The 22,693-nt window shown below is 32.9% G+C and overlaps 1 protein-coding gene across 1 annotated transcript; it reads right to left on the minus strand.

Annotated features, from left to right (window-relative positions):
• On the minus strand, positions 1-21,972 carry LOC137400594 (uncharacterized). The gene is made up of 10 exons (XM_068086925.1): positions 21,918-21,972; positions 16,162-16,371; positions 14,687-14,905; positions 14,211-14,385; positions 9,768-10,005; positions 9,197-9,317; positions 5,790-6,008; positions 4,226-4,441; positions 3,096-3,326; positions 1-188 (listed from the first exon to the last, which is right to left on the minus strand). Exons 1-10 carry the CDS (start codon positions 21,970-21,972, stop codon positions 1-3), a joined length of 1,872 nt encoding a protein of 623 aa, XP_067943026.1.
• Positions 21,973-22,693: the final 721 nt, after the last annotated feature.

Here is a 22,693-nt window from a genome sequence, read left to right on the forward strand (position 1 = left end):
TTAATGCTTAGCAACATCAGCTCTGGTCACAGCTGTTCTTTCCTCCCAGCTTTGAGTAGACAACCACCAGAGCCTCCGCTGGGAGATAGTGTAACGGCAGACCACTGTAAGCAGGGCTGTAGCAATATATTTTTTGGCCACCACGATTGCAGGCCTGATCCTCCGAGATATAGAAAAAAATTTGGCGACTGTTAAAAACTCGAACTACTGTGAAGAAGACCAAGGGACCGACAAGAAGACCGAGAGACCGAGGAGAAGCAACCGTGTGTAGAACAAAGAAAAGGAGCAGAGCCTAAACTGTAAATAAAATATAAAAATAAGAGAAATCGATTGTTGAAGCAGAGTTGTACTGTGCACACGCTCTTTGCATGTATGTTCTTGGTTGCCTGTCATGCAGATATAATTATACACTGTATATATTTAACTAGTAAATAAAACTTTCATTGGCACTTAACACTCGGTGGTGCTGTTTGACTGTATTATAAGAATAAAATAAAACGGTGGTTTCCTTTACAATAAATATTAAACCTTAGTCTTTAGTATTTGCGTTTGAAAAACTAAGTTTGTCTTAGTTTGGCAAACACAAATTAAACTCAAAGTTTAATTCATATCATGTAGTGTCAAAAAAAATATAATATGCTGAATAACTTGCAGTCAAGTATCTCTTGCATCGTCATTAGCCTCTACATGTGCCTTAAAAAGTAATAACTCCATACAATACTGTACATAATGCCACATTTTATTGCAGATCAAAACCGCTAAATAGGCAACTATCGCGACTGAGGTTACTATACTGCAGTGAAACTTGGATAACTCGAACTTCACGAAACTCAGCGAAAGTTTTCGAGTTTTCAGAGTGTTCAAGTTATCAGAGTACTGTCTCAAATGCATGTATTTATCCGTAGATCCATGTACATATACAAACTATGTATAAATCAAAAGCATAGATTGATTCCTGCAAATTAAAGGGCCTCTCAGGTAAAGTTTTAAAAAATTTTATCAGAATCTATAGATATTTTTCTATCACTTGAGATTTGTTTGGGGTTTGAGGTGATGTGACTGCCAGGACGTTCTCAGATTAAAATGGGCAAAACTTGATCGCAGTCAAAACGCTCAGAAAAAAAAACATATTTTCTTCCTGAGCGTTTTAACCAAGATCAATTTTGTCGATTTTACTTCAAGTTTATCTGAAGGTTACCTAGCTTTTCCTTGCTTTCGAAAGGAAGGCCATCGCAAAGCGGATGTTTGGCAAAATTTGATTTTTTGCAAACCTTTAAAAAATTCATTATCAAAAATACTTTGCCGATGATGGTAATAACGACACCTACATGTAAGAACTACTAAAAGTTGATGTTTATCTTTATGGCTTAGAACAAAGTGATATTCTAAAATGATAAGCGCTGTCTCGGTAGTCGTTGAGCAAAAAACTGTTCGAGTTAACCAAGATGAGGTCAAGTATCTAAAGCAATTTATCATTACGTGGGAACGGACAAAACAGATCCGTCTGAGTTAAACATGTGTTCAAGCTATCTAAGGGCGAGTTATTTGGTTTTGACTGTATTTTGTTACTAATTTTTAAAATGTGCAGTACGCCTACAAATAGAAAACTTTGATGTCCTCGCAATGGGGTTTGCATTGGATAGTTACTGTGGGTTCCTATGCTTCTCCATATGGCATTTTCACTTGAAAGTTCCTACATCAGAACAAACTAATGGGTTCACTGTACATGTTTAATTAGTTTTAAATTCTTAAGCATTTATTAATGTAATGGAGGCCTCCTATTTTTACTTGACAAACATGTAATGATAGCAAAAAAATTGAGAACTGAGAGATAAAAATTACTTACAGTAAAGGATCAAATAGTTGCATTGATTTTAAGTAACACTATGCAGAGAGCAAAGTATTTTAAAGTAACCATAGAATGCCGAGCTGACTTTTTGATGTTTTACAAGAAAATAAATTATTTTTTATCGTACAAAAAGTATAGTTATGTTTTATTGCTACGTAGTTATTTTGGTAACAGAGACTTAATTATAGTAAATTAAGTTTGTTTATTAAAATACACAGAGATGTTTAATAAGACATCTTTAATCGTATCTACTTTTTATATACTAAGTCTTTTAGAACTAGTCTATTCTACAACAACAGGAATTATGTTTACAGCAAATAGTTTGATATATCATTAGTTAAAATTGGTAAGCACATTGCCTATCCCAATGAAATTGTTTGTTAACCTAAGCAAGGGAAGATTTTTTTATTCTGTAAGGTACCCATAGATTTGTTCTACTATATATTAGAAATATTATTCCTAATAATAATTTGACAGTCTATCTTAAATACAGTATGTTATACTATTATAAACTAACAAAACAGGAGGCTCTTATGATTAATATCTCTGATACACAAGTAATAGTTAATAAATGGACCAGCTAATTTTATTGCGAATAATAAAGAAGTGCAATAGACTGTGCAAAGCCTGTTAAAAAGTTTGATACGTCAGGGTCTCCATCGACACAATATAAGCTACCCTGATACTTTTTGTAATAAAAAGGCTGTACAGTGCGTCATCCGGATACGATTACTCTGATATACAATTTTTTTCCCTTGCGAAGTGAAACATGATGATTTTTTTACCTCATCATATAAATCTTATTTCATCATAAGAATTCAACAAAATTCTTGCCAGAGTTCAAATTTGGCAGTCGGTGTGCTTATTACGTAAAATATAAGCTGCCCTGCTACCTTTGGTAGTCAGTCTGCTATCAATGATCCATGTTTCCTTCAACAGCTACTTGTCCTACAATTGGCTTGACCTAAAATTAGGCTGTTAAAGATTACATAATTATCGGAAATATTAAAGTTTATTTGAGACGGAATGTTTTTTTAATAGTTTTGTAATTTCTAATTACTTCTGCACTCCATGCTATTTTGTATAGCATTGGCTTAATAATCCTAATATAGTAAATCACCCTAAAGTACTGTGTGAGTATTGTTGATCACATGTTGATTATCATAGTAAGTACAAAGGTTGCAATTCAAATAAGGCTGCTGGGAATATTTGAGAATTTAATTGACATGTGCGTATTGCGACTTACGATGTCCAAAGATGTCAACCTCTCGCAGCTCAATTTCCCAAGCACCAGTAGACAGGATACTGAATAGTCTAGTGAGAGGAGTTCGATTAGAACTGCACTTTTTCTTAAAGCTGTCTCCTTGTGCTGAGTTGTTTTGGTAGCATGTTTTCCATACACCGCTGGAGTCAGTACTTGGTGAAGTATTTGTATTGACCTTGCTTGTCAGCAAGTAGAGACCGCTTAACTCAGAAGCTATAAGTATATCAAGAAATGAATGCTGCTCACCGTATGAATTGTTGACTTAGTAAGAAATATAAACTATTTTACTCAAGTTACTAATATTGGAGCAAAACTATTACTTCTGCAGCACAAGTTAAAGTGTACTAGAAGTTTCACACATATATATTACAGAATCTAATTATCTTTCATTAAAATATACAAAAACATTTATCAAAATTTTGAATGTATCATCCAAAGATTTTCATAATTGTTAAGAAATTTTTTATATTTTAAGTTCTTTTTGATTTACTCCATCCAAATGATGCTTTTTATATTTTAGTAATTGTTATATAGTCATATTAATATATATCATTATATTGTTTTATAATGATATATAGTATATCATATATATATATATATATTATATATGTATTTATCAGTTGTTATATCGCCCATCAACATAAAGTTTTTATTTCTACTGTTTTTATTAATCATGTTTTTAGAATTATTAAGTATTTTACATGATATTCTATTTTAGGTGCAGCCGCAAAATATTTCAAAACCGCAGTACTACCTTACTTCATTACAAAACTTGTTTATTGAAAGTCGATACTCCACGAGGCTACCTATCTACAGGTAACTTTTTACAAGGCATGCCACTTTTCATGAGATTACCTATGCAAGACATTTTAGTGCAAGCTATAAAATGACCATAATTCAATTAATCAACAGTTAGTGCATATCATAAAACATAATTAAAACATATTGTTTATCCTGAGAAACATGAGTTTTATAGCATCGAATCTATAGCATTCTAATAGTAACTTATAGGTTTGTTTTAAATCTATAAGTGAATCAGCTAGCAGTGGCAAGATACCGTTAAGAATTTTTATGCACCATAAACACATATGTTAAATACAGAGCAAACATACAGCATTCAATATTTTCTGAGGAGCATGTTCCATTTCTAACAAAGACCTCTACACTCTTGAATAGAATCAGTCGTCCGAGATCGACCATCCACCATGGATCAATCTTATTTGCAGTTCTTGATAAGGTAGCCAAGTCTCCATCTACTGCAAAGCTACTAAAACTCTGTTCTTTAGTTGACCACTGAGTTGTATTGCCTGTTTGTGCGTAATTGTACTCTAAAATAATTATTGTATCATTGAATCATATTATTGGTAAATCTAAGATCAAAAATGTGAATTAAATTAGCACCTAACATCTGTCAATCACGAAAGTAACACCAACTCATTTTTTGTCTTTATGTTACCAAAAGATAGTACCACCATATAAAATTTAGTTTATTTCTCTACTAATAAAATTTCAAACAATTATTTTGATTGGCACATTGAAATAACAGTGCTAAAAAAACTCTAACACGTGCAAACATTGGTTTTGATCTCATTACGCCATAAGTTTAAGCATAGAATGATCTCATTTAAAACAAATTCAGAAGGTATTAGCATGTTATGCTGAATTTCTCAAAAATCCTCTTAATAATTGTTACTAGCATACTTCTGGAATACTGAATTATTGTACAACCAACGTATGGCAATAGATAAATTTTTTAGGAACTTTTGCCAGTAAAAACTATGTATGAATTTGAGCATCATTCTTGCTAGCGAGCTTTATAAGGGAATATGGAGAATGCATATTGATAACATCATAACACAGAAGTTAAGGAATGATCAGCAATTTTTTTAGAAAATACAAAATATAACTAGTATGCTTCGGTAACATGCTTTTTTAGAATTTGTATTTGTTTTACTAAAAAATGAAATATATGTATGCCCATTTATTGTTTCACTTTGTCTCTGATCGATACTTTAAACAGAGGTGAATTCAAAATAAAACTATTACCATTAAAAAAAAATTATCAAACTGTATACTATTGCAAGTGATCAACAGAAAACTGACTGTCAAACATATAAACTAGAACATTGTTCATGCACGGTGTCATTAATTTGTAAGCTATTTTCCAGCAAAACCGACGTTGGATACTGTCTAAGTGTGTGAAGTGTCAGAGTAAGTCTTTGGTATAAACATCTTTTGGTAATAATGAAAGTAGTTTATAGTTAGATGTTAGAAATATAAAATATAGAAACAGAAAGCTTATCTGATGAAGTTTTCTGAATGCTCATACTGTACTATTGAAATTTCAATCGCATGCTAATGATCAAATTCAAAATAATTATATCCTAACAATCATGAACCATGCAACTCACTTGAGTTCAAGCCAAAATTCTAAATATGTTTAATTTTATGAAAGTCGCTTTATTAATAAAAATATCACAATGAGTTACACGTATTTTTAAGATTTAAATGAAAATACTATGTTCTACTTCAGCTGGTATGCTAAAGTTAAACTTAAATTTTAGAACGCACTGCCACTGTGTGCACTCTCAATACACTCTCAACTAATCTCAAATGCAAATGCCCTTTTAAAAAACACCGTCGAGTCTTACACAAACATTTAAGTAAAACTCATACCATAGACAACCACTTCTGTTAGAGACAGAGGCTGATCAGTGTTCTCAGTAACAATCGCTACATGACGTCCTTCAACTGGAGTTGTAAACCGTATCACTCCTACTTCATCCTTTAGTGGTCTTTGATAATTTCTCTGTGTCCATTCATTAGAGTCAAGAGCAGGAGCTTGTGGCAACTCATAATTAGATGTTAAAATAGATATCTTCTCCAGAGTGTTGGCTGAAAGTTAATGAACAAACTTATTCAAAAAAATGTAGGAAATATATAAAATAATGTTATGATTCTTAAATTATAGCAACACCTGTTATTACATAATTTTTTGCACTCAAAAGCGGTATATCAAAAATGAATATATCCACAAAAGTTGAATAATTTGAAGTCGTAAAACACTAGCACATAAAGCCACATTTATAAAATGAATTCAAGATAGTTGCAACATATTGAAACTATGCATGATTTGCTTGCCAGGCAACAGCTGCTTTATTTATAGTTACAAAAACAAAACAAAGTGAAGTCATTGAAATTGGAGTTAATTGAAATTCCTTCAAAGAAGTAGAAAGGAAATGGATATAACTAAAAAAGATTGCTTTGGAATAAAGTAAATAAAAAGGATTGTAGATTTATTTTAAAATCAGAATGAAAATAGCCATTGTAATACTGACAAACTAATATGTTCATAATAATTATGACTACGGATTTCATCTTATCGTAATTATAATTACGATAAGATGAAATAAAATAAAATATATTTAATTTAAGTAAAATTAGATTTTTATGATGAAGAGACAAAAATCATCATGTTCCACTTCTAAAGATGAAAATTTTGTATATCAGTGTAATTGTAGCCTGAGAGTGCACTGTATTTGACAGAACCGTATATGCTATCAAACCTTTAGTTGAATGCTACCTTTATTTAAAGGTCACCTCTATTTGACCACCACTATAGGAGAAGGATTGAAAAATAGAGTGCTACCCTTTAATAAAAACTAATAGAGGCGCTCATTCGGAAGCGACTTGCTCAAATGACTCCAAGCTTTCTATTCATTTTCAGGACAATTAATGATTTGATAGCAAATATTTTTTACTCTAACGTATTTAAATTTTCAGTAAAACCTAATACAACGCACCCTCATAATACAATTTTGACCCATTCTAGAGTTAGCATCGCATAGTGAAAAAAAATTTGTAGGGGTATAATAGATACCATAGTAATTATATAATGCAAACATTCCCTGGTGAAAATCGTCAAAGTTTTATAAACACTAAGTAATGTACATATAAAAATTTAGTAACAAAATAGTATGTCACCTTAATAACCACAGTTACCTACAGTACCTTTATTGCATTTAATGTATTTATTGGTTATTATCTGCATCAAAATGTAACACTATAATGTATCATGTGAAGAAATCACCATAGAGAAAGCTTACTTTCAAAACAGAGGTACCAGGGTACAATGAACGTTGAATTCACTTTAAATAAGTTTAGCTTACTAAACACAAGGTTAAAGCTAATTTCAGCATACATTTTTATGTATTTTACTGAGTTTGAACTTCGATCACTAAAGTTTTATCACTTATTAGTTTCCAGCATTGTTTTAAAATAGTTTTAGCTGACCTCATTAAAACATTTTTCAAGCTAATTTGGCAAAAAAGCCAAATTGATGCTGTTTTCGTAATAAAATTGATTTTTATTAGCGGGTTAACATAAGCTTTCTTACCACTGAATACTTTTTTGAAAGGGTCCTAGCTCCTATTTTGCTAATGGTTTTTTAAAAAGTTACCATTTTACACACGAGAATGGCTAAACTGTGCGAATCGTTCATCGCGTCTCTTTCAGGCGTTGTGAAGGTATTTTGAGCAAACAGGAATGCGATGTCTTTGTTATTTTGATGTACGTAATAAGCACACCAACTGCCAAAGTTGAAATACAATAAGATGAAATAAAATAAAATATCTTTAGTTCATGTAAAATAAGATTTTTATGGTGAAGAGACAAAAATCATCATGTTCCACTTCTAAAGATGAAAATTTTGTATATCAGTGTAATTGTAGCCTAAGAGTGCACTGTATTTGACAGAACCATATATGCTATCAAACCTTTAGTTGTGTGCTACCTTTATTTAAAGGTCACCTCCATTTGACCACCAATATAGGAGAAGGATTGAAAAATAGAGTGCTACCCTTTAAGTAAACGTTTTCTCTATTTGACTGCCATTTTGACATTACATGATAATTACGAACCCATAGCAGAAAATGGTCATTAGAAGTAGCCACAAAATAGTAGGGATAAGTGGGTAATGTGGACAGTTTTTTTTTTCATTACAGTTATCACTATTATATTTACTTTGAAAATACTCTAAGTTATATGTTTAGCTTGCAGAGTTTGATAGCTCTCTTTTCTTAGTTGCATGTTTTGTAATGCACGTGATAGTTTTCCCAAAATGTACCATATCGTAAACCACAAGATTGTCCACATTACTCACTATCGGTGGGTAATGGGGAAAAGTGCGGTGTGAACATGTCCTTTTTTGACATTAAAAGTAAAGAAATTTCAGATGTATAAGTAAAGAAATTTCAGGTGTTTAAATAATTACAAGTAATATATGCATTTGGTTATACTTAATTTAACATAAGCTACACAAGAATATTTCAAATCTGACAATATAAGATAGTCATTCTATTAAGTCATGGTAATAACTCAGATGGTCCTTTAGTGTCATTGGTATAATAAATTACATCTATCTTAAATTGAAAGCTTATGGCTTAAAACCAAACATGACTCCACTTCTGGTTCTTTCTGTATTTCCTTATGACAGCGATTCAGGCAAGACTAAAACAAGCTTGCTGCAGCTTACATATTTACAATCTGGTAAGTTTGGCTTGTAAAACTTCCCACTCCTGTGCCGGTAAAAATCTACTCTAACTCTTCAGAGACAATAGTTTTAACTTTGCCAACATAGTGCCCAGTTTCTGATTTGGGTGTTATGAAGCTTATAATTACAAACTTCTCAAGAGCAAGAGGTATTTCATCTAAGAACTCATCACTATCAGGCCCTTCTGAGCCTGCGCTGAGAGGTGTTAAATGTATATGTAGCCTCATCTTCACTGCTGCTCTCTGGCTCAGCGGTCGTGTGGCGCTTCTTAGGTTTAGACACCATAAGAGAGAAGGAAGTGCATGGCTGTTGTGAGTCCTTAGCTTCTCTGGTAGGAGTTAGTGGTACTATGGTAGATTTTACTCTTCTTTTGGTAGTCAGTTTTCTTGGTGAAGCTTTAGGTAAAGGTGGCAGTGGGCTGATAGAGCAAATGCTACATATGGAGCAGCATCTTCCAAAAAAGTTCTATCTGTAACCGAACTAAATAGAAAATCTTGTTCATCAAAAATTTGAGTATTTAGTGGGCTAATACCAGTTTTGGTGCAACCGCTGATCTGATGGTGTTCTGAGGAGACAAGGCCTTTAGATATGCTTGACCACTTTTTGCCGCAAGATTGTATATGGTGCCAGTTTGGCTTGGGTTTAACAGCATCCTGTTGTCAAAGAAGTTGTTGTATTACAATTGAACGAGCAATGCACACCGTAATCGTGAGGCTGTAAGCGATGACTGCAGGGAGGTAGAAATGTTACAAGAATTACGCCATGTCTCTTAGCTAAATCTATAAATTCACAAGACACATGGCTGGCATGGTTATCAAGCAGCAGCAAGGTTGTGCACTATAGAGAATTGTTCATGTGTGAGATGAAGCACTCCAACACACGAGGAAACAGTTTATTAGACATCCAGCCACTTGGATTTGCAAATATTTTAGACCCAGGTAGAGAACTTTCCATCATACGATTTTTAAAATGCACCCTAACGAAAACATATACAGGAAAAAGACTTTTACCAGCAGCACTTATGCAACATATCATTGTTACTGTAGTTACCCATTCTGCACTAACAATTTACCCTAATTGTCTAATTCCTTTTTTGCTAGCACCTTCTGTGGTTCCTGTACAGTCGGAACAACAGTTTCGTCAAGATTGTAGATCCGATCTGGTGTCAGTGTGTTTGCACTGTGTACCTTCTGTAGATTGATAAAGAATTCTGAAACAGTAGTTTTATTAAGAGCAGTAGTTCGATCTGAACTATTTAAGGGGTTCTCAAACTTAGAAGTGGATTGCGTTTGCGGGACAGATCCATCAAATCTTTTCCTGCTTGACCATAAGTCTTCCAACCTGAAGGCACTCTTGGCCAAAATTAATTGCTTAACTATATGCTAGCTCTCGTGTTTTAATGATAGACAAACCATGAAAAAATTTTTAGCAGTGTAGTATGTAGCGACGCAATACAGTTTCTTCTTGTGTTTTAAACAATGTGTTCTTTCCCAATGTTTTACTGTTTTCATCACTCTTCAGATAGCGAATCAGGGATGTTCGTTTAATTTCCAACGCTCTTCCGACTTCACTGACTGATTTATTGTTGTTTCTGATTAGCTCAGTAGTATATGTAGATGCTGTTGTTTTCCGTTAGTAATTTTTAGGAATATTTTTTGCAAATTATTCTACAAAACAAGAGATGTATGATAGGTACAACTACTATTATTGCTGTATATACTATAATAGTAGTTAAATGTTTTTTCTAGCAGTAATACAATTAATTTAACATACATTTTCCAATTACAACATTTAAAAACTTATGTTTACTAATCACAATCAATAGTTGTTGCAAAACAACATTCCCTCTTGCCTTCCTAGTTATTGGCAAATAATTGTTGGACTGAGAAATCTACATGTATATTAGTAGGTTTACTAGTAGGCCTAGTAGTAGTAACAGTTTAGACTTAACAATGAAGCTAGCAAGTTAAACAGTTTATATCATATGCCTTGCAGCACAAGGTAATGTGGACATGACATAAGGTTAATGTGGACATGACATAAGGTTAATGTGGACATGACATAAGGTTAATGTGGACATGACATAAGGTTAATGTGGACATGCCCACTTTACTCCAATTGGTCTTGACCACATTACCCCATCTTATATATTATTTCAAATTTTGATAAACCTCAGTCATAGTCCGGAGTTGCCTTCTGACAATCAATAGAGTTAAACAACACAATATGCTTCGTTTGTGTACATGTTGCCCCAAAATTTCTAACAACATTCACACTATGTAACCCGGTTAATAAAATTAAATTAAAATTTACTTTTTGTATGATAATTATTAAGAAGCTTACAGATTGATGTAAGATGGATAGAGACTTCTAAATCAGCATGTGGTTTTTTCTAACAGAAAAAAGGACATGTTTTATAATATGAAACAAGTGAAATTGGTTATAAACTTTAGCTAATAATTTAAATTTCCACATTACTCAGCTGTCCACATTACCCATTTCTCCACTACTAATATTAGCTCAGTTACACCAAGCACAATTAATTCTTTCATGGTTGCTGTATGTACATATGAAAGTTTGTTTTCAACTCCAAAGCTTATGCTTTTTTCTTCACAACTTTGAAACCATCATCACAAAAATTATTAATAACAGTATCAAACTAATAGCAGCTCCTTGCATAAAGCAGCCTTGATACTGCAATAAACTATTATAAACTACTGCTGAGTTACTATTATCAGACTGTAGCTTGTGCTAAGCACGCATGCAGGTAAAAGTTTATCGTTATTTTTGCAAAAAGTTTTTCGAATAGCAATGCATAAATGTTTTGTTTTGCTAAAAGTTAGTTTGAATGCCAGCATCAGGTTCAGCTTGGCAAAAATAAGCTGAAATTAGCAGACACTGTAGAGGTTATTGAACCACCAGAAGAAGATTAAATGATTTTATACAAAAGCCATAATCAGAACACAACCTGCAGTGCTAACATTGCAAATACTTCCATTTCAAAAATGTTAATTTTTTGTTTCTACATGTATTATAATCATGATTTGTTTATGTTACTTGTTCTTCAATATATGTTTGTAGCCTTTAATAGATTATTATTCTTGTAATATAACCTATGAATTTGCAGTTTTATAACGGACTATTTGATAGCATCATAGCAGTTATCTGAAGGCAGCTTACAATGAATCGATGCTCATAATTCTTCTGTAAACTGCAGTAAACATATCAATGAGTGCAATGAGCTTGAACACAATTTTATTAAATATAGTTAGATATAAACATTAAAATAGATAATGCCTTCAAATTTAGAATGAAAGAAAAAGTAGAAAGTTCCAGCAAATTGCAATGCAGGCTACAAGGTCATCATAGGTTAATTGCAAACAATAAATATCAGCTAATAGTGATATTTTACAACTTCATAACGCCTATAGATTTAGAGATCTGCAAAAAGTTGAGGTGAGTTATAATAGACTTATTGCACTCAAAAAAGTTGATGTTGCTCTGGTTCTTGGAGAACGCAAAATATAGACGACATTCGCTTCGCCCGTAAGAAGGTTAAATTTGGCTTCCCAAAAATCTGATGAGCTATTTGGAAATACAACTCCAACCTCTGTTTAAACGTCATGTTAAAATGTAGAGCACTATTGCATTTAAATATGTATTTTACGATGAATTGTTATTACCTTTGCACCATAAAATATATAAAAAGTATTTTAACAAAGAGGTAATCACCATAAAACTTTACATCAGCTAATGCCATAAAAAGGTAGCAACTGTCCTGCAGAACAAGTTTGAACACTTGCTCAGCAGTTTTTATTACTACCTAGAACGTGTTTCAAGTCAAACTGGTTATGGATATTATTATAGCTATGACATTATTATTACTGCTAAAAATTATTCACTCTTAGTAAAGCTGTTGCTCAATAGATAATCTGCAGAAGTACATTGATATACCACTAGTAAAATCTCCGTAGCAGTAATCCCCACACCAATCAGACATCTAGTATGTCTGGTCAGTGCAAAAAAGGGCTCCAATAAATCGACTTCATTTTACAAAGCAAAGCTCAGCTTAGAGGGTGTTGTAAACACTTTTTATTGGCCAAACGCAAAAAAATGATTGTTTCTTTTGATTTAAGGATAGACACAATAGATTAGTTAGTAAACTACTCAATAATCATAAATGTTTGTACTAAAGTCACACCATGTCATTCTTGGCCATATGCAATCTCTACGAGGAGCCATACTACGTGGCTCCTGCTATGAGGAGGCATACTACGTGGCTCCTGCTATGAGGAGGCATACTACGTGGCTCCTGCTATGAGGAGGCATACTACGTGGCTCCTGCTATGCAAAAGAGTTTAATTAATCTGTTGAATTAAACATTCAAGTAAGAAAGCGACTTAATCAAAGAAAATATTAATTGGTTTCTTCTAAAGTTATAAAAAAGTAAATATATATTAATTATCAAAATCAAGATTAAACAAAATTTTGCTATAAACCTTTTTGACCTATCAGATATTCTTGTTTCAACTTAGCAACTCACTATTATACCTAAAAGATGTATCGCTATCATTTTTATGCAGGGCTGTCTTGCAATATTAATCGAGAGAGTTGGCTGTGTTGTGTTGGATCATATTACGAGAGTCATTATTAAATCTACAAGCCTCAATTTAAAAAATTGTAGATTTGATTACACATATTTTAAATTCACAAGTTCTGTGGATTCACCCATTTCTTGGTGACATACATGTATAATTAACCTGTAGGTTGATCAACTAAACCAGTATCTAATTATTAACTTCTTAAAAATGTGCATAATATTTAAATAAAATAGAACAATGATTATAAAAAAAAAACATTTTTACAGGCTTACAGAAATAAGATGGAAATTTATGTTTTTGTATTTGTATATGTCTTGCACTGCAGAGAGCTTAACTGCACACTTAACAAGATAGTGACTTACTTATGTTGATCATTGGTATTTTTTCTAATTGAGTAGATAACTCTGATAATAACCAACAAGTTACATGTATATTTACCAAAGTTCTGATTATACAGAACAAATACATGTAGATTAAATTTTGGCGTTCCTAAAAAAATTTACATCAGCATACCAGTATGTCATTTACAGAGCCGACTTAACCAGAAAAAAGAAACATACACGAATATGTGATGCCATGAAGCTGATACTTTTAATTGAACTTTTCGGTAGCTAAAATGTGATCATAAGAAACGATTTCTGCATATTAGTAGTTTTATTGTCTTCTCTAGATCTTTGTCTTTTATACCTATTTGATAATTAAACTTTTGAACATACATGTATTTTTCATTAAAGTACAGAAACATGTAAAGCAAAAAAAACAGTAAAGTTTTGCAGAGGAGCCATTTTTTATTTTAAATACTTCTTCATTACAATTATTGAATTATTGAAAAGAGGAGCAATTCTTTCATTGTGATTAGTTCTTGCAGTTGTTAATTTATTATATTAATATGTAAATGAAACCAAATAAAATTATTTCTACTCACATGAACCCTTTATTGCATACATCTCAATAATCCCAATTCCGTATTTCTCTCCCAAGTCCACTTTCCACCATTCTACACCATTAGAGTGAGTTTGAGAGAAGTCTGTATAGATTCCATTGTTCGCTTTTTCTGCCGAGAAGTCGCCAAAAGTGCTGCTTTGGCTGGTTGTTTTATTATAGGCTAGGTTGTTTGGAGCTAAATAAAAACATAGCTACTGAGTCTTTTTAGGTTTTAACACACTAGCATTAGGTAATGTTTCAATTTCTATAGCAAAGCACAATAAGTAAAGTAATTCCATTTATTTATCAACTTTATCAACTAGTCACGCCCAGAAGTTCTGCTCTGACTGACTCTCTTATCAAAGGCTAAGTTGTTTGTGGCTAAACAATAGCATGGTGAATGATTCGTTTTAAGTTCTAACACATTAGCTTTTAGTGGTGTTTTGTTTCCTGTAGCAAAATACACCGAATAAACATAGGAATTTATATAAACTTACCATAAACTTCAACTTCAAGCAGAGTCAGCGGCTCCGAGTAAAAAGAGCTGTACACAGCAACATGTTGAGCTAGTACTGGTGGTTTAAAGTCTATGATACCTACAGCAGCATAAGCTGGTCCACGGTAAGCTCTAGCTATCCAGCCAGGAGATGAGAGAGAAGGATCAGCTGGTCTATCAAGTGTTGATGTTAGAGTTGTAATGTTAGCGAGTCTCTCTTCTGTAAACATATTTAAACACATTTATAGCCATAGAATAATGTTTTGTGAATCATTTCCTTTTAACAACATAACCAAGTTACGTATATCTATTCTAAATTCAAGATGTATGCATACTCTGATATTATCACCAACATGATGAGAAGAACATTGATAAAGTGCTTCAAAATGTCAGAGCATTTAACAGTGAGACTTTGTATGTCAGAGCATTTAACAGTGAGACTTTGTATGTCAGAGCATTTAACAGTGAGACTTTGTATGTCAGAGCAATTTTCATGCATCAACATAATAATAATGCTTAACTATTGCCAACCTTCACTTTAAGTTTTTCTTTAAGACTTCGCTGCTCACAAAAATATGTCTTTGGCGTAGCCAACACGCCTGGTGTGAGTAAATCCTGTACAGCAGTTGCGTATGGCCAAGAATTACATGGCAGGGCATTATTAGGCTTTGTGCAAACATTTGTAATTAGTATGTAGTTAACTAATGAGTATATCAGGTATACACTTGAAAGAAAGGAAACAATGATTTTTCTGCGTAAATTACTTTAGTACGATAGCTTGTTTAATGCTAAGCGTTTGGATATTGCAGCTCAATGGATGTCTTGATTTGATATTACATGTAAAAAGCAATTATATGTTTATTGTTAATATGCATCTTAATGTTTGTTAAGAATTCCCTAACCAGTTTGCCTTTTCTAAACTAATAAGGTACACAGTTATATTTTAACTAATGATATCTTCACACACCTTTGTTTTAGTATAAAATGTCTTGAAGTTAACGTTGGCAATCATAGCTGCACCATTCATTAAAACCTTATTATCTCTGCATAAATGATTGTATTTCAAACCAATTAATGTTCGGCATTTCCCGGGTAATAAAATAATTGCTCCATGAGTTTGAGTAACTTATCTGGTAAGCCAGTAGAAGTAAGTTTACCTTTGCTGAAATGATTGTCGTGTTTGAAGACGGCTTAACAATCTTTCCATTATGTGTAACTGTTAACCGTGCAAGTTAATAACCCCAAGCGCATTAAGGGTGATTAATTTAACCAACATGATGAAAGTGATAAAAGCCACTTACAGTTTGGGTACCGCAGTGTAAACAATTAGATCGCTGAGTTGCTGACTAAAACAATTCTGGAAGATCAAATCCTCTACGATGCGGATTTTTTAGTTCTAGATTTTTATTGGTGAAGCTGGACATACACATGACACACAAACTTTGAGATTTATATACTAGATGATGCTATACTTACGACAGCAATCCCACCGATTAAAAAGCTTGATTTGGCCAATGCTGTACAACTCTCCAAGGTTCACTGTCCACCATTTAGTACCTGCAAAATCTGTGTGTGAAAAATCTTTGCGGTCGAAACTTCCATCAACAGCTTTATAAGCATCCTGACGTCCGCCAATTGTGTAAGTGCTGCTTTGTCTAGCCTGCTTATTCAAAGCAAGATTTTCTCCTGCAATAAGCATTAAATATGTAAAAAAGGTTCAGAACTCTTCATTCAAATACCTTAAAAAAAGAAACTTTTATGACATATTTTAAATAATTAGTTTCTAACATTGATATCATTGACTTAGCATTGCTAACTATTACAAACTTTATAAACTTTATAAACACGAAGAACTAAAATAACTTGCTATTTCGGGGTCAGATGACAGCAAGTATATTACTGACATCATTGGCATTACTGTTAGGTTACCAGGTCAAACTGTGTGGCTCACTCATCTAATGTAAACAGTCTATGATTAAATCAGCTCTGTATTTTTTCATGAATCATTGACAATTGGACCTTTTATTTGTCTATGATTTTTTTGATTTCATTACGTTTTTTTACATAGACTTGACATGTAACCTTTACTATGTCCTTTGTGTGGTCATGTATTTTGAATCAATCTACACTGTATATAAAGCTCAAATTTTGTGTGTATATAGTTCAGTTTGGTCGGTTAAAATATTGAAATAAATAATCCGTATCACCAAAGATTTGATCTCGGAACCTTTCATTCACCAGGCAAATGCCTTACCAATGTACTGTAGCTACACAAGATTGATCGATTTGCTTGACATGCAACCTTCACTTAGTCCCTTGTACAGGCATATACATGTAGTTGGAGTCAATAACTATATATAGACTTGCCATGTAACAAACCTTCACTTAATCTCTTGTGTAGCCATATAGTTGGAGTCAATAACTATATATAGACTTGCCATGTAACAAACCTTTACTTAGTCCCTTGTACAGGCATATAGTTGGAGTCAATAACTATATATAGACTTGCCATGTAACAAACCTTCACTTAGTCTCTTGTACAGGCATATAGTTGGAGTCAATAACTATATATAGACTTGCCATGTAACAAACCTTCACTTAGTCTCTTGTGTAGCCATATAGTTGGAGTCAATAACTATATATAGACTTGCCATGTAACAAACCTTTACTTAGTCCCTTGTACAGGCATATAGTTGGAGTCAATAACTATATATAGACTTGCCGCATAACAAACCTTTACTTAGTCTCTTGTACAGGCATATAGTTGGAGTCAATAACTATATATAGACTTGACATGTAACAAACCTTTACTTAGTCCCTTGTACAGGCATATAGTTGGAGTCAATAACTATATATAGACTTGCCGCATAACAAACCTTTACTTAGTCTCTTGTGTAGCCATATAGTTGGAGTCAATTGCTATATATATACTTGCCATGTAACAAACTTTCACTTAGTCTCTTGTATAGCCATATAGTTGGAGTCAATAACTATATATAAACTTGACATGTAACAAACCTTTACTTAGTCTCTTGTGTAGCCATATAGTTGGAGTCAATAACTATATATAGACTTGCCATGTAACAAACCTTCACTTAGTCCCTTGTACAGGCATATAGTTGGAGTCAATAACTATATATAAACTTGACATGTAACAAACCTTTACTTAGTCTCTTGTGTAGCCATATAGTTGGAGTCAATACCTATATATAAACTTGACATGTAACAAACCTTTACTTAGTCTCTTGTGTAGCCATATAGTTGGAGTCAATACCTATATATAGACTTGCCATGTAACAAACTTTCACTTAGTTTCTTGTGTAGCCATATAGTTGGAGTCAATTGCTATATATATACTTGCCATGTAACAAACTTTCACTTAGTCTCTTGTATAGCCATATAGTTGGAGTCAATAACTATATATAGACTTGCCATGTAACAAACCTTTATTTTGTCCCTTGTGTAGCCATATAGTTGGAGTCAACAACTATATATATACTTGCCATGTAACAAACCTTTATTTAGTCCCTTGTGTAGCCATATAGTTGGAGTCAATAACTATATATAGACTTGACATGTAACAAACCTTCACTTAGTCCCTTGTACAGGCATATAGTTGGAGTCAATAACTATATATAGACTTGACATGTAACAAACCTTCACTTAGTCTCTTGTGTAGCCATATAGTTGGAGTCAATAACTATATATAGACTTGCCATGTAACAAACCTTTACTTAGTCTCTTGTATAGCCATAGAGTTGGAGTCAATAACTATATATAGACTTGACATGTAACAAACCTTCACTTAGTCTCTTGTGTAGCCATATAGTTGGAGTCAATAACTATATATAGACTTGACATGTAACAAACCTTTACTTAGTCCCTTGTGTAGCCATATAGTTGGAGTCAATAACTATATATAGACTTGCCATGTAACAAACCTTTACTTAGTCTCTTGTGTAGCCATAGAGTTGGAGTCAATAACTATATATAGACTTGCCATGTAACAAACCTTTACTTAGTCTCTTGTGTAGCCATATAGTTGGAGTCAATAACTATATATAGACTTGCCATGTAACAAACCTTTACTTAGTCTCTTGTGTAGCCATATAGTTGGAGTCAATAACTATATATAGACTTGACATGTAACAAACCTTCACTTAGTCCCTTGTACAGGCATATGGTTGGAGTCAATAACTATATATAGACTTGACATGTAACAAACCTTCACTTAGTCTCTTGTGTAGCCATATAGTTGGAGTCAATAACTATATATAGACTTGACATGTAACAAACCTTTACTTAGTCCCTTGTGTAGCCATATAGTTGGAGTCAATAACTATATATAGACTTGACATGTAACAAACCTTTACTTAGTCCCTTGTGTAGCCATATAGTTGGAGTCAATAACTATATATAGACTTGCCATGTAACAAACCTTTACTTAGTCTCTTGTGTAGCCATAGAGTTGGAGTCAATAACTATATATAGACTTGCCATGTAACAAACCTTTACTTAGTCTCTTGTGTAGCCATATAGTTGGAGTCAATAACTATATATAGACTTGCCATGTAACAAACCTTTACTTAGTCTCTTGTGTAGCCATATAGTTGGAGTCAATAACTATATATAGACTTGACATGTAACAAACCTTCACTTAGTTTCTTGTGTAGCCATATAGTTGGAGTCAATTGCTATATATATACTTACCATGGAACAAACTTTCACTTAGTATCTTGTATAGCCATAGTGTTGGAGTCAATAACTATATATAGACTTGCCATGTAACAAACCTTTACTTAGTCCCTGTATAGCCATATAGTTAGAGTCAATAACTATATATAGACTTGCCATGTAACAAACCTTCACTTAGTTTCTTGTGTAGCCATATAGTAGGAGTCAATTGCTATATATATACTTACCATGGAACAAACTTTCACTTAGTATCTTGTATAGCCATAGTGTTGGAGTCAATAACTATATATAGACTTGCCATGTAACAAACCTTTACTTAGTCCCTGTATAGCCATATAGTTAGAGTCAATAACTATATATAGACTTGCCATGTAACAAACCTTTACTTAGTTTCTTGTGTAGCCATATAGTTGGCGTCAATTGCTATATATATACTTGCCATGTAACAAACTTTCACTTAGTTTCTTGTATAGCCATACAGTTGGAGTCAATAACTATATATAGACTTGACATGTAACAAACCTTCACTTAGTCTCTTGTGTAGCCATATAGTTGGAGTCAATAACTATATATAGACTTGCCATGTAACAAACCTTTACTTAGTCTCTTGTGTAGCCATAGAGTTGGAGTCAATAACTATATATAGACTTGACATGTAACAAACCTTTACTTAGTCTCTTGTGTAGCCATATAGTTGGAGTCAATAACTATATATAGACTTGCCATGTAACAAACCTTTATTTAGTCTCTTGTGTAGCCATATAGTTGGAGTCAATAACTATATATAGACTTGCCATGTAACAAACCTTTACTTAGTCTCTTGTATAGCCATAGAGTTGGAGTCAATAACTATATATAGACTTGACATGTAACAAACCTTCACTTAGTCTTTTGTATAGCCATATAGTTGGAGTCAATAACTATATATAGACTTGACATGTAACAAACCTTCACTTAGTCTCTTGTGTAGCCATATAGTTGGAGTCAATAACTATATATAGACTTGCCATGTAACAAACCTTTACTTAGTCTCTTGTGTAGCCATATAGTTGGAGTCAATAACTATATATAGACTTGACATGTAACAAACCTTCACTTAGTCTTTTGTATAGCCATATAGTTGGAGTCAATAACTATATATAGACTTGACATGTAACAAACCTTCACTTAGTCTCTTGTGTAGCCATATAGTTGGAGTCAATAACTATATATAGACTTGCCATGTAACAAACCTTTACTTAGTCTCTTGTATAGCCATAGAGTTGGAGTCAATAACTATATATAGACTTGACATGTAACAAACCTTCACTTAGTCTCTTGTGTAGCCATATAGTTGGAGTCAATAACTATATATAGACTTGACATGTAACAAACCTTTACTTAGTCCCTTGTGTAGCCATATAGTTGGAGTCAATAACTATATATAGACTTGCCATGTAACAAACCTTTACTTAGTCTCTTGTGTAGCCATAGAGTTGGAGTCAATAACTATATATAGACTTGCCATGTAACAAACCTTTACTTAGTTTCTTGTGTAGCCATATAGTTGGAGTCAATTGCTATATATATACTTGCCATGTAACAAACTTTCACTTAGTCTCTTGTATAGCCATATAGTTGGAGTCAATAACTAGATTTTTCTTTCAGCATTATAAGGTCACAGTACTTATTTTGTTGTTGTTAAAAAACACTGAAATTTATTTTATTTTATTTAAATTCATACTTTGTTCTATAGAATCCTTGAAATAATTAGGAAGGGTTGGAGCAGGTATTTACTAGTTAGATTACAAGAAAGACACCGAACAACATATTTATATCCCCCATGATGCAAAATGGTAAAGGTGAATATTTTAATGCAGAGCTATTACATTCTTTTAGTTTAACATATGGCGACAAACTTACCTAAAACGCATTCTTATACATATGGATGGAAGACTGAAGCAAAATTTTATTCAATTACAGTTTTAGCAATTGCCAAACTCATGACAATTAGTAATGCCAAGCTACACGTAGCTCAGTGATTTATTACGTCCTTCAATAGCGGTAGGATATAACAGAACTCTAAATATGACTCATACAAAGTAACTTGCAATCAAGAATCCATATTACTAGAAACCATTTTTATCAGAAAAATAGTCATGTGGTAGTGAGAGTAATAAAAACAAAATATTTTCTGACAAAAGCTGTACACTTACTCTGACTCCCTCTAGTTGTGTAAAGAAGAAAAAGAAATCCGATGATATGAGTTAAAATAACCATTGCTGTATAATATTTTTAGGTGAAACAGCAAGTATGAAGATCATAGTCTGAAATGGCTAAACATCTATCAAGGCTGTCAATCATGTGATCACCGTTCAGAGCAGTGAGTGATACTGAACAACCAATAAGCATCTGTAATATGTGGCCACTTGAACAAGGAAGTTCACACGCAAGTTTTGCTGATCCTGTGAGTTTATCCTAGTTGATCCTGAGCAGCCGCATAATGAAAGAGTAGATGAGAATCTGAAGGCACATCCTTTAAAGCTTTACCCCGTTACCTGAAGCGCTGTTGACAGCAGTTGAAAACACTGCTCTGCTTCGTGCTACATACATTATTAAAAATACTCACTTTAAAATCAACCTACATATAATTTTAGTAAATTTTATCAGAAATTATTAGTTTTTTTATAATTTGCGATTGTTTTTGATGTTTGTCGTGATCTGATTGTCAGGATCTTTCAAGGTTAAAATTTACAAACTTGCTTACGGTTAAAACGATTCAATCAAGTGAATGTGTGTTTATGACATCTATAGATGACACCTATAGATGCAATGACACCAAGAAAATACAGACGCGTAGGGCTGTGACTTGAATGCAATAGCCAAAATAATTTAAAGCGAACTTAGCAGCTAGTCAGCTTTTGCACGAGATTTTGTCTTAGTGTTTCAACCTCAATTAAGTTTGGTCAATGTCAATATTGAAACATATTGGCAGTCAGATAATTGCTAACATTAAAACCAATCGCAGATGAAACTCGATCATTGTATGATCAAGTTTGGTTGATTTTAATTTTGAAACATTTTGGCAGTCAGATCACTTTTAACATTAAAATCAATAAAAATGATAAAAAAACATGTATATATTCTGATAAAATCTACTAAAGTGTGGCGCAAGTTCATATTTATGTCAAAGGCTAAAGGTAGCGGCATGTAGACTTAGGTTTATTGAAAACTCATTGATCACTTCAAATAATTAATAGTAACTCAATTACTGATTTAAAAAAGTCTGAGTAAATGTTTTCCAGATTGGTCCTCCTGCCTTTTATGTCTGGCA

This window comes from Watersipora subatra, chromosome 7 (assembly GCF_963576615.1).
Source record: "Watersipora subatra chromosome 7, tzWatSuba1.1, whole genome shotgun sequence".
NCBI classification, from domain to species: Eukaryota; Metazoa; Bryozoa; class Gymnolaemata; order Cheilostomatida; family Watersiporidae; genus Watersipora; species Watersipora subatra.